Source organism: Mesoplodon bidens, assembly GCF_964165515.1.
Source record: "Mesoplodon bidens genome assembly, chromosome: 4".
Classification (NCBI taxonomy): domain Eukaryota; kingdom Metazoa; phylum Chordata; class Mammalia; order Artiodactyla; family Ziphiidae; genus Mesoplodon; species Mesoplodon bidens.
The window spans coordinates 42,747,454-42,763,572 of record NC_138160.1 but is presented as its reverse complement, the minus strand read 5'-3'; the positions used below and the strand labels follow the sequence as shown (position 1 = coordinate 42,763,572).

General features: G+C 43.2%; 1 protein-coding gene across 2 annotated transcripts in view; it reads left to right on the top strand.

Moving 5' to 3' along the window:
• Window positions 1–16,119, top strand: part of ARL15 (ARF like GTPase 15) — a 419,563-nt gene that overhangs the window by 127,755 nt on the left and 275,689 nt on the right. For both annotated transcript variants that reach the window (XM_081233731.1, XM_081233730.1), the window contains exon 2: window positions 10,446–10,590. In XM_081233731.1, the coding sequence (XP_081089857.1) occupies window positions 10,446–10,590 (145 nt within the window). The remainder of the gene's footprint in view (window positions 1–10,445; window positions 10,591–16,119) is intronic.

Genomic DNA, 16,119 nt, shown 5'->3' with positions numbered 1-16,119 from the left:
AGTTCACTGTATTGGCTCTTCCACATTAGACCAGAGTAAACATTTGTCTTTGTCAGCAGTTAAAGCAATGTGATTTGAGGATGCACAGGGATCACAGACACTGCCACCGCCCCCCCTTGCCACCATTATGCTTTTGTCTAGGTCTGCATAGACATAGCAGGAGATTCATAATCAAAGAGAATTGATTTAACTGCTAAGATAGACCAGTCATGTTTAAAAGCTGTTTCTCCTCTCAGGGGAAGAGAAAATACAGTGATGGTCCCACTCTACATTATATTATGCTCTCTTTTAATAGTTCTTTATTATAGCAAACCAAAAGGACTGTCTCTGTATGATTAGCCACCACTGGTATTTGGCTTATCAGGTCAGATCTTTGACCAAATGGGCAATAAAATAAATCCAGACCCTGAGTTATCTTGAATTGTACGCTGTGAGAAGAGTCCTGATGGGTGGTCGCAAAGTCAGTTTTTAGGAGAACACTTTTCTAAGTAAAAAATCTAATAACCACAATCATGGTGATAACAATACCTATCGATTACTGAACACTGTTCTGAGCATTTGATACGTAGTACCTCCATTACTGCTCCCAGCAATCCTATGAGAGGATCCTTGCTTTCTAGATTAGGAAACAGGTGTTGGTGAAGTAACTTCTCCAGATCACAGTAAGGTTGGATCTCAGGCTTGTCTGACCATGCACTTAATCAAAGCCATGTACGGAGTCACTGAGGAGCTCATTCTACCACATGGTGGATGCTGCGTCAGATACTCAGGTTTCCAAATTAAATCAGAAGTGGAGCCTGCATTGAAGTGCTCCAAGTCCAAGTGGGGGAAGAAGGACTGTAGATCACCTTTACTTGACAGAATGATGAGTGTTAGGACAGTGGAACAGAAAGGTGCTAAGGGAGTTTGAAGAAGGTCATCTCAACCAGACTGAGGGCCACAGAATTCTTCCTGGAAGAAATGATCATTGAGCTGAATCTGAAGGCTGACTAGGTGCCAGCCAGAGGGAGTTAGTGGAGAATGATGTATAGGCCGAGGGTCAGCCCCTTTGATGACATGGATCATGAAGGAGACTGGATCAGGAACTGCACATAGGTCTGTAGGGTTGGCATGAGGGCCATGTATATGGTGGGAAAATAAAAACAAATTATTATGCAGATATTATAATTATAAATATATACATTATAATTATAAACTTAAAATAATCATATTTTAAGTTTCACATGTTGAACCCCAGTTTGGGTGCTTTATAAACATTATCTTATGTAATCCCTCTAACAACCATCAGAGGCCAGAAATGAAGGCAAAGGCCAGATCATAAAGAGCTTATCTGCTTAGATAAGAAGTTTGGTCATTTTCCTGACAGCTCTGGGTAGCCATGGAAAGATTTTAAATCATGGGAATGACTTGATGTGTTTTAGGAAGATCATCATTAGCATTTTGGAGACTGAATTGGAGTCGGGTAAGACCCGAAGTAAGGACACCAGTTAGGACAGACAGTGTGTTTTCCAGGAGACAGTGGTGACGCGCTGTCAGAGACTTTAGGAATGGGGAGATGGTAGAGACCAAATGGGTGGATTTAGGGGAATTGGTGACTGACAGGCTATGTGGGGCTGAGCTCCATCTTCATGGAACCTGAAGATTGTTAAGTGAAGGAATGCTCTGTGGTCCAAAAATATGGAATTAGGATTTTCACTGTTAGGGTCTACAAGGAAAACAACTTTAGTTTGATTTGTTTTTCTCTGGACTGTTCCAAAGCTCCCCATCTCCAGTTCCAAAAAACACCAAGGGCAGAGAGAATCTGCTTTGCTGGGATCTTTCCTGGGAGATTTTAGATGATCCATCCACTGGAAGATCTACCTAGGGAGTCTAGCTCTTTTTAAATGTTTCCATTCCCTGATTTTTCCTAAGTGTACAAAGTATAGAAAAATGCCATTGTTAAGGAATAGTAAAAGTGTTTAAGTATTTTTATGCCCGACTTTCCGTTTAGAAAGTTCTATTCAGAAAGTAACCAAAAAAGAGGTTCAATACAAAATGTATTAATCTCTTTCACGTTCGACTAAATTTGTATTTCTTTGCTCTTTAGGGAAAAAAAAAATAAATGGCCTGAAACTGACCCAGGTGAAGCCCTGATTTGGATACGTTTATGAATATTCATTTAGCTTGGTTCTCATTACAGATAGCCATGCCTGGGGAATTTACTGCTAGTTTTACTGGATAATTCTGTCATTATAAAAATTAGATATTCCATCTAGTCATTATAAGAGAAAAATTACATCTTAAAAATAAGAAAGACGTTTATTTTCTACTTAGCTTCCTCTTTGAGTTTCTTCATTTTTATTAAAAAAAAAAAAAATCTTGTCCCTCTGATCTATTTCCAATATGAGAAAACCTGAAATTTTGGATTGCTAGAATATAGGAGAATCTCGAATTAGAGTCTCTTTAAATCTAATTATCAGATACGTGCCTTAACTTTTAAAACCCCACTTGTGGCTCATCTGGAAATACACGTACCAGGACTCATGAATGCCACTGATCAGGATGACTGATGCACAGACTGGGAGCCACGTGGGCCCCTGGTCTGGTTCAGCGCCGCGGCACTCTCTTCCATTCAAAGTCTCAAATGTCTGCCCCTCTGCAAAGCCGTGAGGCCAATGTCTGTAGCTGCTAAGCATGAAATCCCCTGCTTCTGTTTGTTTCTTTTGTTGCCACGAGTTAATAGGGACAGAGACAGGAGACAGCCCAGAACAAAGCAGAAATAATGGAGTATTTCACCCCAAAAAGGAATGTGGATTGAGAAATACAAAGGGTAAGGCAGAGACAGACTTAGTGTCCTGAGGCCGTGTGATGTATTGGCCAGAAGCCTCAGCCCTGGGACAGTCTGTGAGCTCAGAGCAGCCCACATGGCCGAAAGGTTTGACCCATCTTCTGTAAAAACAATTTATTGTTTTTCCCACTAGGGTCTTAAAGGGCCACAGGATTTTTCACCTCAAAAAGTGGATTGCTCTTGTAACCTGGGGAGGAGTCGTCTGCTGCGATCCGTCTGGTGATCAAGGGCCTCTTCACAGTACACTATTGCCCCGCTGATTATTTCTGTAGCTGAGGTGCCATTTGGAATTTATATTCTTTTCACTTCTTTGCAAGACCTACTAAATAATCCAAGACATCAGAGCATTTTTGAAATTCATTTTTCTTCTTGCAGATGGAAAGAAAGGATTAGCTAAAAGCGTGCATGTTCATATAGACCCTCTCTTTGACATGGATTTCCACACAGCCCAGTTTATTTATGTATTTTCTCCCATACTCTTCCCCAACACATTATTTTGTTTAGTATTTGCTTGTTTATTCATTTACTTTATTGAGGTACAACTTACATGCACACATTTTAAAGGGGAAAACTTGAGGACTGTTCCCTTAGAGGTTTCTTTCTCCCCTTATTTACCATGTTTAGAATCAGAAATCTGTGCAGCTAGCTTCTCTTCATAGACAAGCTTTGTCCTTTCCAGAGGACAAAAAAGGGTTAAATGGAAGAAGCAAACAGCGGGAAAGAGAAGCCAGCAGCCCTTCAGTATCTCCTTGTCTTGCAGCCCAGCCAGCCCCCCTCCTCCTTCTCTGCTCCCTAAGTCTGCCCCAAAGGAACCCAGCTCCTCTAACTGTCCAGGGAGAAAGATGCAGGTTGTCTGCCCGGAATGAAAGGCCATGAGCCGGACAGTGCAAGGAATGAAGCAGTGCCGAGACTTGCATCTTCCCCGTCCTCTGCCAGGCATCTGTCCAGTTCCACAGGCAGCATGGTTAAAGCCCCCCTTCACTCCCTCGAGACAACACCCCGCTTCCAAGGCTCTGAGCCCTGACTCCAGACGTGGCTGTACCAAGGCCAAGAGGACACGAGTAAGAGCTCTGGAGCCAAAGAGCCTGGGTTGGAGCCCCAGCTCTGGCCCTTACTCTGTACCTTACAAACTCTGGCATATTTTCGTTATCTGTACATTGCCCTCTACGAAGAATGCCCCAAATGTCGCCTCTACATGACACACTCTCAGATGTTAGAGGCTTTTCAGTCCCATCACTCAGAAAATTGCTCTGGAGCCAGACAGCCAGGGTTCAAATCCTGGTTCCACTTAACAAGTTTAACTTCTTTGGGCCTCAACTTCCCACTCTTAAAATGGGAAGTGCAAAGTATCGATGCCTTTCTCATTGGGTTGTTCTTATAAGTGAATTAATACACACAAATCAGTTATATCTTGTGCTTAATAGTACTGACCGTCTTGGGTTTTGTTTTTGTGTTATTAGGACACGATTCTTCCTCGTGTCTTTTCCAGAGCTTAAGCAGCTCTTACAAGCCCTATAAACATGTTTGGTTGTATTTTCAAAAGACAGACCCATATTTGACTATTATAGACTTGGAATATATATATATTTTTTTTCTTTTTTTTTTTCGGTACGCGGGCCTCTCACTGTTGTGGCCTCTCCCGTTGTGGAGCACAGGCTCTGGACACGCAGGCTCAGCGGCCACGGCTCACGGGCCCAGCCGCTCCGCGGCATGTGGGATCTTCCCGGACCGGGGCACAAACCTGCATCCCCTGCATCGGCCGGCAGACTCTCAACCACTGCGCCACCACCGAAGCCCGGAAAATATTTTAAATCTTGTAGTTTTGGATATTAATATGTTTCTTAATGTTTTATTCAGTGAACATGTTTAGTGTTAGAAAACATTCTAGAAATTGACTTCCTTTTGTCATTGTGAGAGTTGGTGAGGTTCAGAATATATAGGTGCCTGTTTTTGGTTTTGAAACCAAACCACCTAAGAAATATATCCCCTTCAAGTCATGGGTGACTTCTCTTGCTTTTAGGTACCAACTAACTGATTTTTTGTTAATCTGACAAGTATTTATTGAACACAGTGCCAGGCCTCACCTGAGGACTCCAAGGAAAGACCTGGTCATCTGCCATAGGAAAACTCCAGTTTTTGTTTAGCAAGACCCGTATTTAAATAAGGAAGAGGTAGTATGGGGCTCAGTCAGTGACTCTATAGCTGTGGGAAGCCCCAACACTGACTGAAGAACATTTTCCAGCAACTCTACAGAGCCTCAATCAAATTGAAATCATGCACAGAATAAAATCATGTATTCATGATGAAAAACAGAGCATCAATTGAAACAAATGCCATGTCCCCAAAGGCTAGGGATTTAGCAAGACGGAATGGTAGGAGATGCGGGCAATGCAGGGGCCAGTGCCAGAGGGGGAAGATTTCGAGCAGGCCTCTGTCTAGAACGGTGAATTGTATGACAGCTTTGCTCCTCTGCTTTGGTGCCTGGCCACCCTTGGTAGCTGTAAAATTAAACTTTTGGAACCAACAATCAGACCAAGGATGAATATGTCTTTGGGTCAGTGTGCATAATTCTGTCATCTAATAATTCTTACAGTCAGTAAAAAATGCACGTGGAGTAATACTCACTGCAGTGCTAGAAGTGTGTTAAAGGACCAAAGAGTGGAAGAAAGGAATAGTTCTCGCCGGGGGAATGGAAGACTTTCCGGAGGAGGTGCCATCTGAGCAGAACTTTGTATGGGAATTTGCCAAGTAGAAAAGAGGGGAGATTTCCTTTTGAGTGCACAGGACCCGAGTGGCACAGAAACACGAAGTGCTCAGACTGTTTGAGGGACTAGAGAGTGATCTGGAGGGTGCCTGGCTTCATTAAGGTGGAGATGTAGAGGGAGGTGGGATACACAGTCAAGTGCTTCATCAGTGCTTTACAGCGTCAGCTTGAGTAGTTAGTCACTGAGTCCTGCTGTGTACAGTGCTCGACAGACCTACCGATGTCTGGCGCTGTCCCTGACAGAAATGGGGACATTTTAAGATAATCTTGCTGCCTTGGTGCTAGACCACCAGACTGAAATGCTTGCAATTTAATCTTTTGCTTATTTTTTCCCCTGGTACATGTGATCTTCCTCCTTCAAGCAAATATTCCTAAGGTTTTGCTTGGGCTTTTTGGCTAATACACCTTTCAGCTAAGGGTTACACAATTTGTCCAAAGTCTACGACACAGAGTTACCACTGGTGATTCCAGTCTTTGCCCTCTCTCAAGATATGGACACACTGTTTCCTCACATACAGTGTTGGTAGAAGCTTGTGGATGCATGCTGGGAGGTAACATCCTGCATCCTGACATGATAAGAGAGAGACACTGGGTTCTTTTGGAAAGGAACAAGTCAAACCGGACCCTATGTGAAAAGACCTGTGAACTAAAGCAGTCTAGGCAACAGAGGCCGTGACCTTGGTTGTCTGATGCCATCCTCCCCTGCCCCCCACCCGCCATAGTTACCCTGTTCTCTATTGCCTGCTGCAAGTGAAGGGTAAGGGTTGTGTGTCTTTAGTGTCTTGGGTTGGACTGGGATGGGTTGGAGCATGTGGTGACTGCTGTGGGACGATGGAAGGGAAGTACCACAGTCTGGGCTGCATGGTGGGCTGCCAGGCCCTCGCCCAAGAAAGCTAACGATCACCTAAGATGCCTTAGGAATATGAGCACTTATTTACCTGTATTCTCATAGCATAATGCACTGAACTGATGCCTCATAATGTCCTCCTAAAGAAAGGAAGTGGCCGATAGTGTAAAAACGTTACTGGTTAATCATGGGGAGACCGAAGCAGCCAAGGTTTATGGGCCTGCACGGAGTCATACAATGCCTCAGTGTCTGGCCTGGGAATGAAGCCTGAGTTTGCCGCTTGCTGTCAGGACGGCCGACGGCATTGTGTTTAGCATTGTACACCAGTGAAAGGGGCTTACCCTTAACAATGCACGAGCTGCTGTAGGAGACAGACACAATGAACTTTGGTACAGTATAGTCTAGAGGCCAAAATGAGTAATTTTAAGTAAATTGACTATGAGATCCAAAGCTTCATTAAGTTTTAAAACGAAAACCAAGTGAAAACTCTGTACAGCTTTTAGGAACTGACTCCAAAAACATGAACATTCTTCCCCCATTTGAAGTAGCATAGTTTTAAGAGTCTGATTTTGTGGCTTGAATCTGACACTACCCCTGTTAACCATAGGATTTATTTATTTCAAATAAATACTCCAAGAGTCTGTGACTTATTTCAAAGATGCTGCCTTAGAATAATTGTCAGTCTAACCTTTATGCTTTTTATGTTCCAAAATGTCTCATTCTTATAGACTGTGGTTTGCAGGGGGTGGGGGTGGGGGCTTTTGTTTTATTCAGATTTGGTTTAGTTTGGGCTTTTTCAGAACAGTTGAAATATGGAGCCTGAAATTCCGGAAAGAGACTGGGGGAGAGGGGAGATGTCATGTTACGTGCCTTTACCATCTGCATGATTGGAACTCTGGGGTAGAGATGGCGTCACTGGGGAGAACAGAGAGAGAGGAGATAAAGACGAGAGTGGAGTAGAACGTCACTGCTAAATTGCCTTTTATGTCAGACATGTCGTAGGTGACCTAGAATAAATGAGCAGGTGATGTAGATATTATTGGGCTTGGCTGCAAAGTTTTTACACTCTGGAGTTTTAAAAAAACATGAAAATGAAATTCTGGAACTTTTGGCCAAAATATGTTGAGTAATATTGCCATATGAATGATTGAAACTGGGCAATATATAGCAATCAGTCACCTGCAATTTCATCTTGTATTTAAGATTGATGATAGTTTGGGCCAGGGTAGTTGAAGGGGTCTCTTGCCAGGAGCCAGCCCAAGGGAGTTCTGGCAGAGGAGCTGAGCATGAGTGGCGGTGTCCAGAGCAGGAATAGGGTCTCTCCCCTCTTCCCCCAACAAAGATCCCAGCAGCCCAGTAAGAGAAACCACTGTGTGACTGGTGCTGTTGTCTGTCATAGTTGAACCTGGCAGAGCTCTTCTTAGTGAATAGCTGCTAGCCAGTCTTTGAGGGAATACATACATACATACATCTGGCTCTCAGGAACACTCTAATCATGAGTCCAGGAGACTTGTTTCTTTTATGGGTAAGAAAAAGTTTGCAAAAAGTCAGACATTATCAGCCTGCCTTCGTATGAATCTGGGATGAGATGTATTGGCATCTAGAATGCTTTTTATTGTCGTAGTCATTAATCTTGTAGGAGAGGCAAAATGGAGCTCAAGTAAGGCCAGAGAAGAGTCACGAATATGATGGAGGAGTGTCAGGGGTTGCTATATGAAGGCAGACTGAAATAATTAGGACTCTTCAGGCTCTAAACAGCGGAGAAGAAATATGATTAGAGTTTAATAAATCCATGAAGAATATGGATTAGATAATCATAGAATTTACCAGAAGTAGGCAGAGCCCCTTAAAAGCCGTGGAAAAGTGAATTTAGGACAAAAAGAAGGTCTTTCATACCAAGAAAGTAGGTCGTTCACATCAAAACCACTCTTTCGGGAACCGGGCTAAAACTTCTGGCATTGAAGAGAAGTGAAAAAGTCAAGCGTTCCTCTTATTTTAACACTATTTTCCTGAAGCATAGGGGACCCAAAGAGAGCATAGATCAAGCTTCCTACTAGCCTTTACATTTTCTTTTCTCTTTTCTTAGGCGAAATTTAAATGTCATTCATTCGTCATTCAACAGTTATTCACTGAGGGTGGCTTCTATGCCGTGGTCTCTGCTAAACACTGTGGATACTAGGATGAAGATGGACAGATATGGTTCCCACAGTCTGGTGATGAATGAGAAACTGTAATAGTCTGTGTGCTGAATTCACAAAAGTGCTGTGAGAGCTTGACATGAATTGCTAATGTACTCTTAGCATCAGAGCAGGCGGCCCTGAGGAAGGGGTGCTCTAACTGGGACCCGAAAGCCAATGAAGCATTCGCTATGCCAAGAGTTGGGGGGAAGAGGGAGCAGCATATGTTGAATGCCTTGAGGTGCCAGAGGGTCAGCGTGACTGGAGGTGGGAGGGTGAGAGGGAGAGTAAGAGGAGAATCATGGAGGTGAGGCTGGAGGGGTGGGTGGAAGAGATCATGGAAGGCCTTGTAGACCACGATGATCATTATGGAGGCCGTGTGGAGAATAGAGGGGGCAACGGTGAATGTACTGGGACCCATTGGAGGATGTTGATGTTGTCCAGGCAGCGGTGGCCTGGGCTGGAGAGAGGCAGACAGATTCTAGACCTGTTTCAGAGGTCGTATGGACTGGACTTGTCAATTGACTAACGTGGATATGAGAAGTGAGGGTGAGAAATAATCAAGCTTGACTTATGGGAGTATGACAGCCAGTTAGGCCTCACATTTCATCTGAGTAAGAAGAATTAGCGCAGACATTTTATAGGTCTCTTCTCTCATGATCTCCAAAGGACCCAGAAGTCAATAGGTCTGCCTCCCTCGTACCTCTCTGTCTCCCTCTTCCTCTGTTGAATCTTTCATGTCCTAAATGCTTCAGACTCTACAAGCTGGCACATAGATGACCCCTAATAAGTGGATGTCAAATAAGTAGAAAGACCAAAAACTGCATGAATGGCTTCCAGCCTCCCAAATCCCCTTGTCTTTAACCCTTGCAAAGCAAACAGCAGTTCATAGTACCCTGAGGTCAGTTGACCTGAAGCAAGATTTAGCAAGGGTCAAGATGGCAGTGATATTCACAGGAATTCTATTTAATGATTTTTAAAAGCATTTTAGTTTGAAATAATATCAAAGCACTGTAAGACTAGTACATGGAACTTTCCTGTAGACTCTACTCAGGTTCCCCAGTCATTAACATTTTACCATGATTGCTTTATCACATTCCTCACCATCTAGGTGTGGAGATGGTGATGGAGATAGAGATTTAGAAATGTTCTTAGCCAGTTAATTGCAGATGTCAAGACTCTTCATCTCTAAATACTTTAGTATGTGTTTTCTCAGGACAGTGATATTCCTTATGTAACCACAGTCTTCTGATTAAATTCTGAAAATTTAACCTTAAGTGATACTGTCATTGCAGGCTCTAATATTCAGTCTCTATTCAGCTGTCACCTGTTGTCCCAACACTGTCGTTTATGGTGTTTTTTCCCCCGCCCAATCCAGGATCCAGTCCAGGAGGCATGGCATTCGTTATGTCTCTTTAGTCTTCTTTAACCTGGAACAGTTCCTCAGTCTTTCTTTGACATTTTAGAGAAGAGCAAGCTGTTTTTCCTGCAGAATGCTCCTCACGGTGGTGTCGTCTGATTTCCTCGTGCTTGGATGCAGGTGGTGCATTTTTGGCAGAAAAGCTGCACAATGACGTGGCACCCCTCGCGGTGCCCCCGTCTCAGCAGGAGGAGAGCCGGCAAGTCCGAGTGGGTCTCATTCCTAGGAAGTTAACTTTGATTGCTTAGTCAAGGCGGTGTCCTCTTGGTCTCTCACTCTAAAGGTCCCTTTCCTCCTTAGGGTCAATAGGTTATTTAATTACCTCTCAGTACATAGTCATTTGAAATGTGACTAAGCTTTGTGCCTACAGCCATGCTTAAAAGAGCTGTGTTTCCCCTCTCTCTCGGCAGTGTTTTAGAGCACTCTGCTGCAAGGGACCACCACCTGCACGCCCAGAGTATGACCTGGTCTGCATAGGCCTCACGGGCTCTGGCAAGACCAGCCTGCTGTCCAAGCTCTGCAGCGAAAGCCCCAACAGCGTGGTGTCGACCACAGGTGGGTACAGCGCCGGCTTCTCACCCTTTTCTTCCTCACCCCTTGGATGCTCTCATTTCCTGTGCTGTTGGTGGGATCCCATCATTTCACTGAAACGCTTCAGTCAGTTTATGATTTATTTTTAGATACTCTATTTTTCAAACTGTATTTAAGGGGGGCTTTAATAGCATCAAATTGCTGCACCCTTCATCCCTCTAGTTGGTCATTTCAGTGCCACTGAATAAATCAAGCCAGGAGAATGTTGATAGAAACTCACCTTGCAACCTGGAATTCTAGTACTGTGACAGGTGGGTGCATCTCAGGCCCATTGAGCGTCCTCCTCCCTTGAAGGGTCACTCTAGCCTACTCATGTTGGTCACACGCTCCCTACACAGTCCAAGTGATAGTCTGACTCTTCTTCCCTGGAAGATGGTGGGCACAGGGACCGTTGAGCGGGTTTACCATGTTGTCCCCTGAGGGGGCCAAGAAAAGTCAGGCTAGGCAGTGGTGCTCAGTCAGGGCAGATTTTGCTCTCCAGGGGACACTTGGCAATGTCTGGAGACATTTTGGTTCTTACAGCTTGGGGAGGGTGCTACTGACTTCTTTTGAGTAGAGGCCAGGGATGCTGCTAAACATCCTACAGTGCACAGGACGGGCGCCCTCCATAAGTAATTATCTGGCCCAAAGTATCAAAGTGCTACCAAGAACTTTTCTCACTCACCAGAAGTGTCCTCTTTTTCCTCTGAAAATGAAGCAGGAAAGACAAGTGTTAACTAGAGAAAATTATGGGAGGTGAAAACCAGAGCTGCTGTGGGAGAATGGACAGGGAAGGAGTGGGCTGAGACATTGTCGGGGAAACTTAAAAAGATGGTTCATTCAGACAGCTTTCTTTTTTGAACACCTACCATGTGCTAGGTCCAGTGTTAGAAACTGGGGATAAGCAGTGATCCCAGCACTCCAGGAGACTCAGGCTATGGGCCACACAGACATTAAGCTTGTGTCCAGAAATACACAAAGGAGGAGGAGCAATCAGTTTTGCTCGGACTAGGGGAAGGGGAGGACGATACATGATGGAGTTTTCTACATTGGATCTTGAGGACAAGCAAGCCTGGCAGACAAGCAGGAATAAGAGAGTGAGGTGGGAGAAGAAAGAAGATTTGGGGACAGAGGGGAAGCTTGTGTGAAGGCAGAGGGGCCTGAAACAGGTTGCTACCTCCTGGGAACCACATTTCCAAGTGGCTGTGACACATGGTTAGTAGAATGCCACAAGTTGAGTCACAGGAGATAGGCAGTGGCCAAATCTTGGCAAACCTTTTATACCACACTCAGGAATTTGAGCTTTGTAGATAGCACAGAGACATCTGCACATATTTTAAGCAAAGAGAAACTGTGTGATAAAATATCCATTTGAGAAAGATCACGCTAGCCATGATGCTGAGGCTAAACTGGAAAGCTCCATTAGCCATTAACTAAGACAGTGATGGAAGGGAGGGGGGTAGGGGGAGGAAGGGAGAATAGAGGGAGAGGGAGGAGGGTGGGAGGGGGAGGAGGGAGGGAATAGATAGGATACTTATTGCAGGCCTAGTATTGACAGAGCTTGCTGGCCAGTTGGGTTTGGAGGATGAGGGAGAGAGAGAAACCAAGGGTGAGTCAGGTCCTGGCTTAGGTGAAGGGTATAGGATGGAACCATTCATTAGGATTTCCTGTAAGTAGGAAAAATATTGATGACCAAGAGCCTTACCTCATTTCACGCCAGGTATTGCCACCAAATAAGTTAGGGGAAGAGTACAGGCTTTGAAAGCTTTTCAGAGTTTAGAATTGTAGATAAGAAACTGTGGACCTGTGAAGAAACAGAGACATAGCTTGATTAAAGGATGAGGAAAAGTGTGAGGGGTTCCTGATGACTGGTGAGGCCACAGGGAGGATGAACAGAGCTCAAGTGTGGCCTGTTGCAGGAAGCCATTTCTAACTACCTTCCTTTCCCCCACATGGAACTGAGAACTCCCTGCTCTCCCACTGTGAAGTGTCTATCTCTCTACCATTTAGTGTCTGCAGCACTGCTGTTGACACATTTGTCTCCCCAGGCTAAGGGGCAGATAGAGCATCTTGTTTAGCTTGTGCATCCAGATCCTGGCACACGGTTTGGGCATAGCTAAGATGCTTGTTGAGTGAATAAGCCTGCAACAGTAAATCGAATCCATATGTTTTTACATAAAATATCATACCTCTCTGAACCTCATAACTGCTTTTTATGACAGGTAAGATTCTTTTTCCATATTCTGTCTTTAAATCATCTGAGGCTCAAAGGTATGGTGATATGGCTGTTTTCACACAGCTAATGACAGAGGTAGGATGCCAGTGCAGGTCTTCAAATGAAGGTTAGTGGTACCCAAGCCTTAGAATTTCTGATGAGAGTATTATTTGCTGGTTGTCTGTAAAACTGTGGACGTCTTCTGAGGAATGTGTTATGTAATATGCAAAGTTTATTAACTTAACAATTCTTTTAAAGCAAAATAACTTCCTTCAAAATATGTATTAGTAGTACAAGTATACCGTTCTTCACTTATCAGAGGTATAAATGAGAAGCACTATTGCTAGAAGCACAGTTTTGAATTACAATGTACAAAATTATCTGTAAATAATTTTATAATTTATGATTTGTAAATTGCAATACAATATGTTCTATATTTGCTTTTATTCAATTTTTTAATAATATGTTTTCCTCTTACTGGAACCAGTTGTAACATTGTGTGCTAATTGATTTTCTGATGAATTAATAAGTTGGCTGACATTTTGGATGTCAAGCTTCTATGAGTTGTCATTGTCCTGAACCAGGCGCAGTGCCTTTTTGGAGACTTGTATGGAGGTCTCAGCTATCAAGAAGTTTACACCTGGGGTAGGATTACAATGATAAACAGTTTAAATTTATTGAATGTTTAATATATGCCAGGAGCTAAGACAGAATAAGTGCTATACTTGGTGGTATAAATATGAAAGTTAAAAGAGTGATCATTTCTAATCTGTGGGATCAAAGAAGGCCTCATTCAAATAGGGCCTCATATGATGGGGAGAATCTAAGGAACGGGGTGAGGAGAGTAAGGATAGAAAGCATAGGGTGTATTTGGAGAACAGTTCGTGATCTTACTGGGTTGAGGCCCAAGATGTGGAGGTATAGCATGAGTTGTGACCCAAAGCTAGAGACTAGAGAAGCTACTGAGAGAGACCTGTAACATGGAGAGGTGATCCATCAGGGGCTATGGGGAGTGGAGGGTTAGAGGCAGATGTCATTAATCCTATAAAAGTGTCAAAAATATTGGGAAATAGAGAGGAAAGGAAAAGAATCAAATATGACTTCTAGCTGGTGACTGAGTGAAATATAAAAAGTGGGAAGAAGGTGACAGACAGTTTTAAGATACAAGATAATGAGCTTAGTTTTGGACATGCTAATTTTAAGGTGTTGGCAGGACTTTCAACAGTGATCCAAATGCCAAAAGACAGGCTGACTAAAGAGAGCTTATAGCAAGAGATCTAGATTTGAGATACAACTGAATTGTTGATTTGCATGAGATTGTTGAGGGATGATGAGCAGAGAGGGAGGAGAAGAGTGCTAAACACCAACTATATTTCATTCATTCTTTCTGCATTTATTGAATGCCTGTTATGGGATTGCCACTGATTTAGGCACTAAGGGTGCGTCAGTGAACAAAATAGACAAATATCCTCGCCCTTTGGAGCTTACATTCTAGCATCTGCATTAAACAGGGAATCTAAACCAGGCAGTTCTATATAGTATCATATAAGTCAAATGTGAACAATGGATCAAAGGAACCAGAATTAAATAATATAAACAGAAGTCTAAAATCTGAGAGGAGGCCATGGATGTGGTGACCATTAATGACCAATGGTAGACCAGTTTCAGTAGAGCGTTGGGGTAGAAACTAACGTGAACCATGAGAGGGTGGTGAGCATGCAGAGGGAATGAGGCACAGACTGTCCGTTTTACTCCTTGGGCCCCTAAGATTGCACATAGATTACTCTTTTAAGAAGGTAGACAGAAACACAGAAAGCAGTGGTAAAGGAGTTTATTTTTGCAAGGAAAGGTGCTGTGTGAGTATGCTAGTGGACAGAGGTGTAAGGGTGGTGATCAGGAAGAAGGAAACATTGAAGATGTTCAGTAGAGGGCAGGGAGTGCCAAGAATGAGTGAAGACTTCTGATTCTGGTCAAGACAGAGTAACTAGAACTGGCTTACCCTCCCACCTGAAATAACCAAAAGGGGGGAACAAAAAACAGACAAGATATATAAAACAGTTTTTAAGAAAGTAAATATCAAGCAACAAGGGTTAGTCATCCCTGAGAGATGAGAAACAGATGAGATGAGCCCCACAGTTGCCCCAGCCAACTGCCTCAAGACTGTTCCCAGGCCATGGCACAGCTCCAGTGGGAAATGAGGTGGAGCTCAGTGGACTCCCTGCATTGAGGGGATTGAGCTGAGAGCTGGAGAGACTAGGGCAGCTAGAGTTCCTAGGACACAGTACTGGAGAGGAGAGACTTGTACAGAGAGAGAACCCTAGAGATCTGTAGAGGGTCTCCTTTGAGTATGTGTCATACTATTCATTGCATGTGCATGAGGAAACTACTCAAGGCTAGCAAAAGAACCATCTGAAAGGGCTAGAGGGAACAGTGCCTGGTGTTCACACAGGACTGAGAGTTATGCCTGTTACCACAAGCCAGATTGGAAAAGTCACAATTCACGAGGTAGTGGGTCAAGTACTAAGGAAGGTTTTGCCTTAGGAATCAGCTCTAAGCTGAGCACTGCCCTAGACGCATGTAGCAAATCATATTAATAAGACAAAAGGCTCAGTTTCCTAGAAACTTTAATACACCCCAGAACAAAGCTGTGTAAGATTTACAGAAAACAAAATTATCCAGCACTTAACAAGGTAAAATTCACAATGTCTGACATTTAATCAAAAATTACCAGGCATGCAGAGAGGCAGGAAGACATGATTCATAATGAGAAGAATAATCTGTGAATTGAAACTGACTCATAACTGTCACAAAGATTAGAATTAACAAAGAAGGACATTAAAACTGTTATTATAAAAGTACAGATATGCAAAATATCTTAAAAAAACCATATAAAAATTTTAGTGGTGAACACTACAATATATGAAATGAAATATATACCAGATAGGATTAATGACAGATTAAACATTGCAGAAAAAAGATTAATGACCTTGAAGGGCATTAACATTCGGGACTACTCACAGTAGAGAGAGAGGAGAAAATGGAAAATGCAAAGAGCAATAGTGACCTGTGGGACAGCTCCAAGTCACCTAATATATGGCAACACCTAACACTTGAATCTATCAAGGTGAAGGGGTGGAGAAAGGGACAGAAAAAAATATTTGAAGAAATGATGGCTGAAATGTTTTCAAACTTGAAGATAAACAACAAATCCAAGAAGCTCATTGAACCCCAAGCACAAGAGATATGAACAAAACTACACCAAGTCACATCCTAATAAAATTACTAAAGCCAGTGATAAG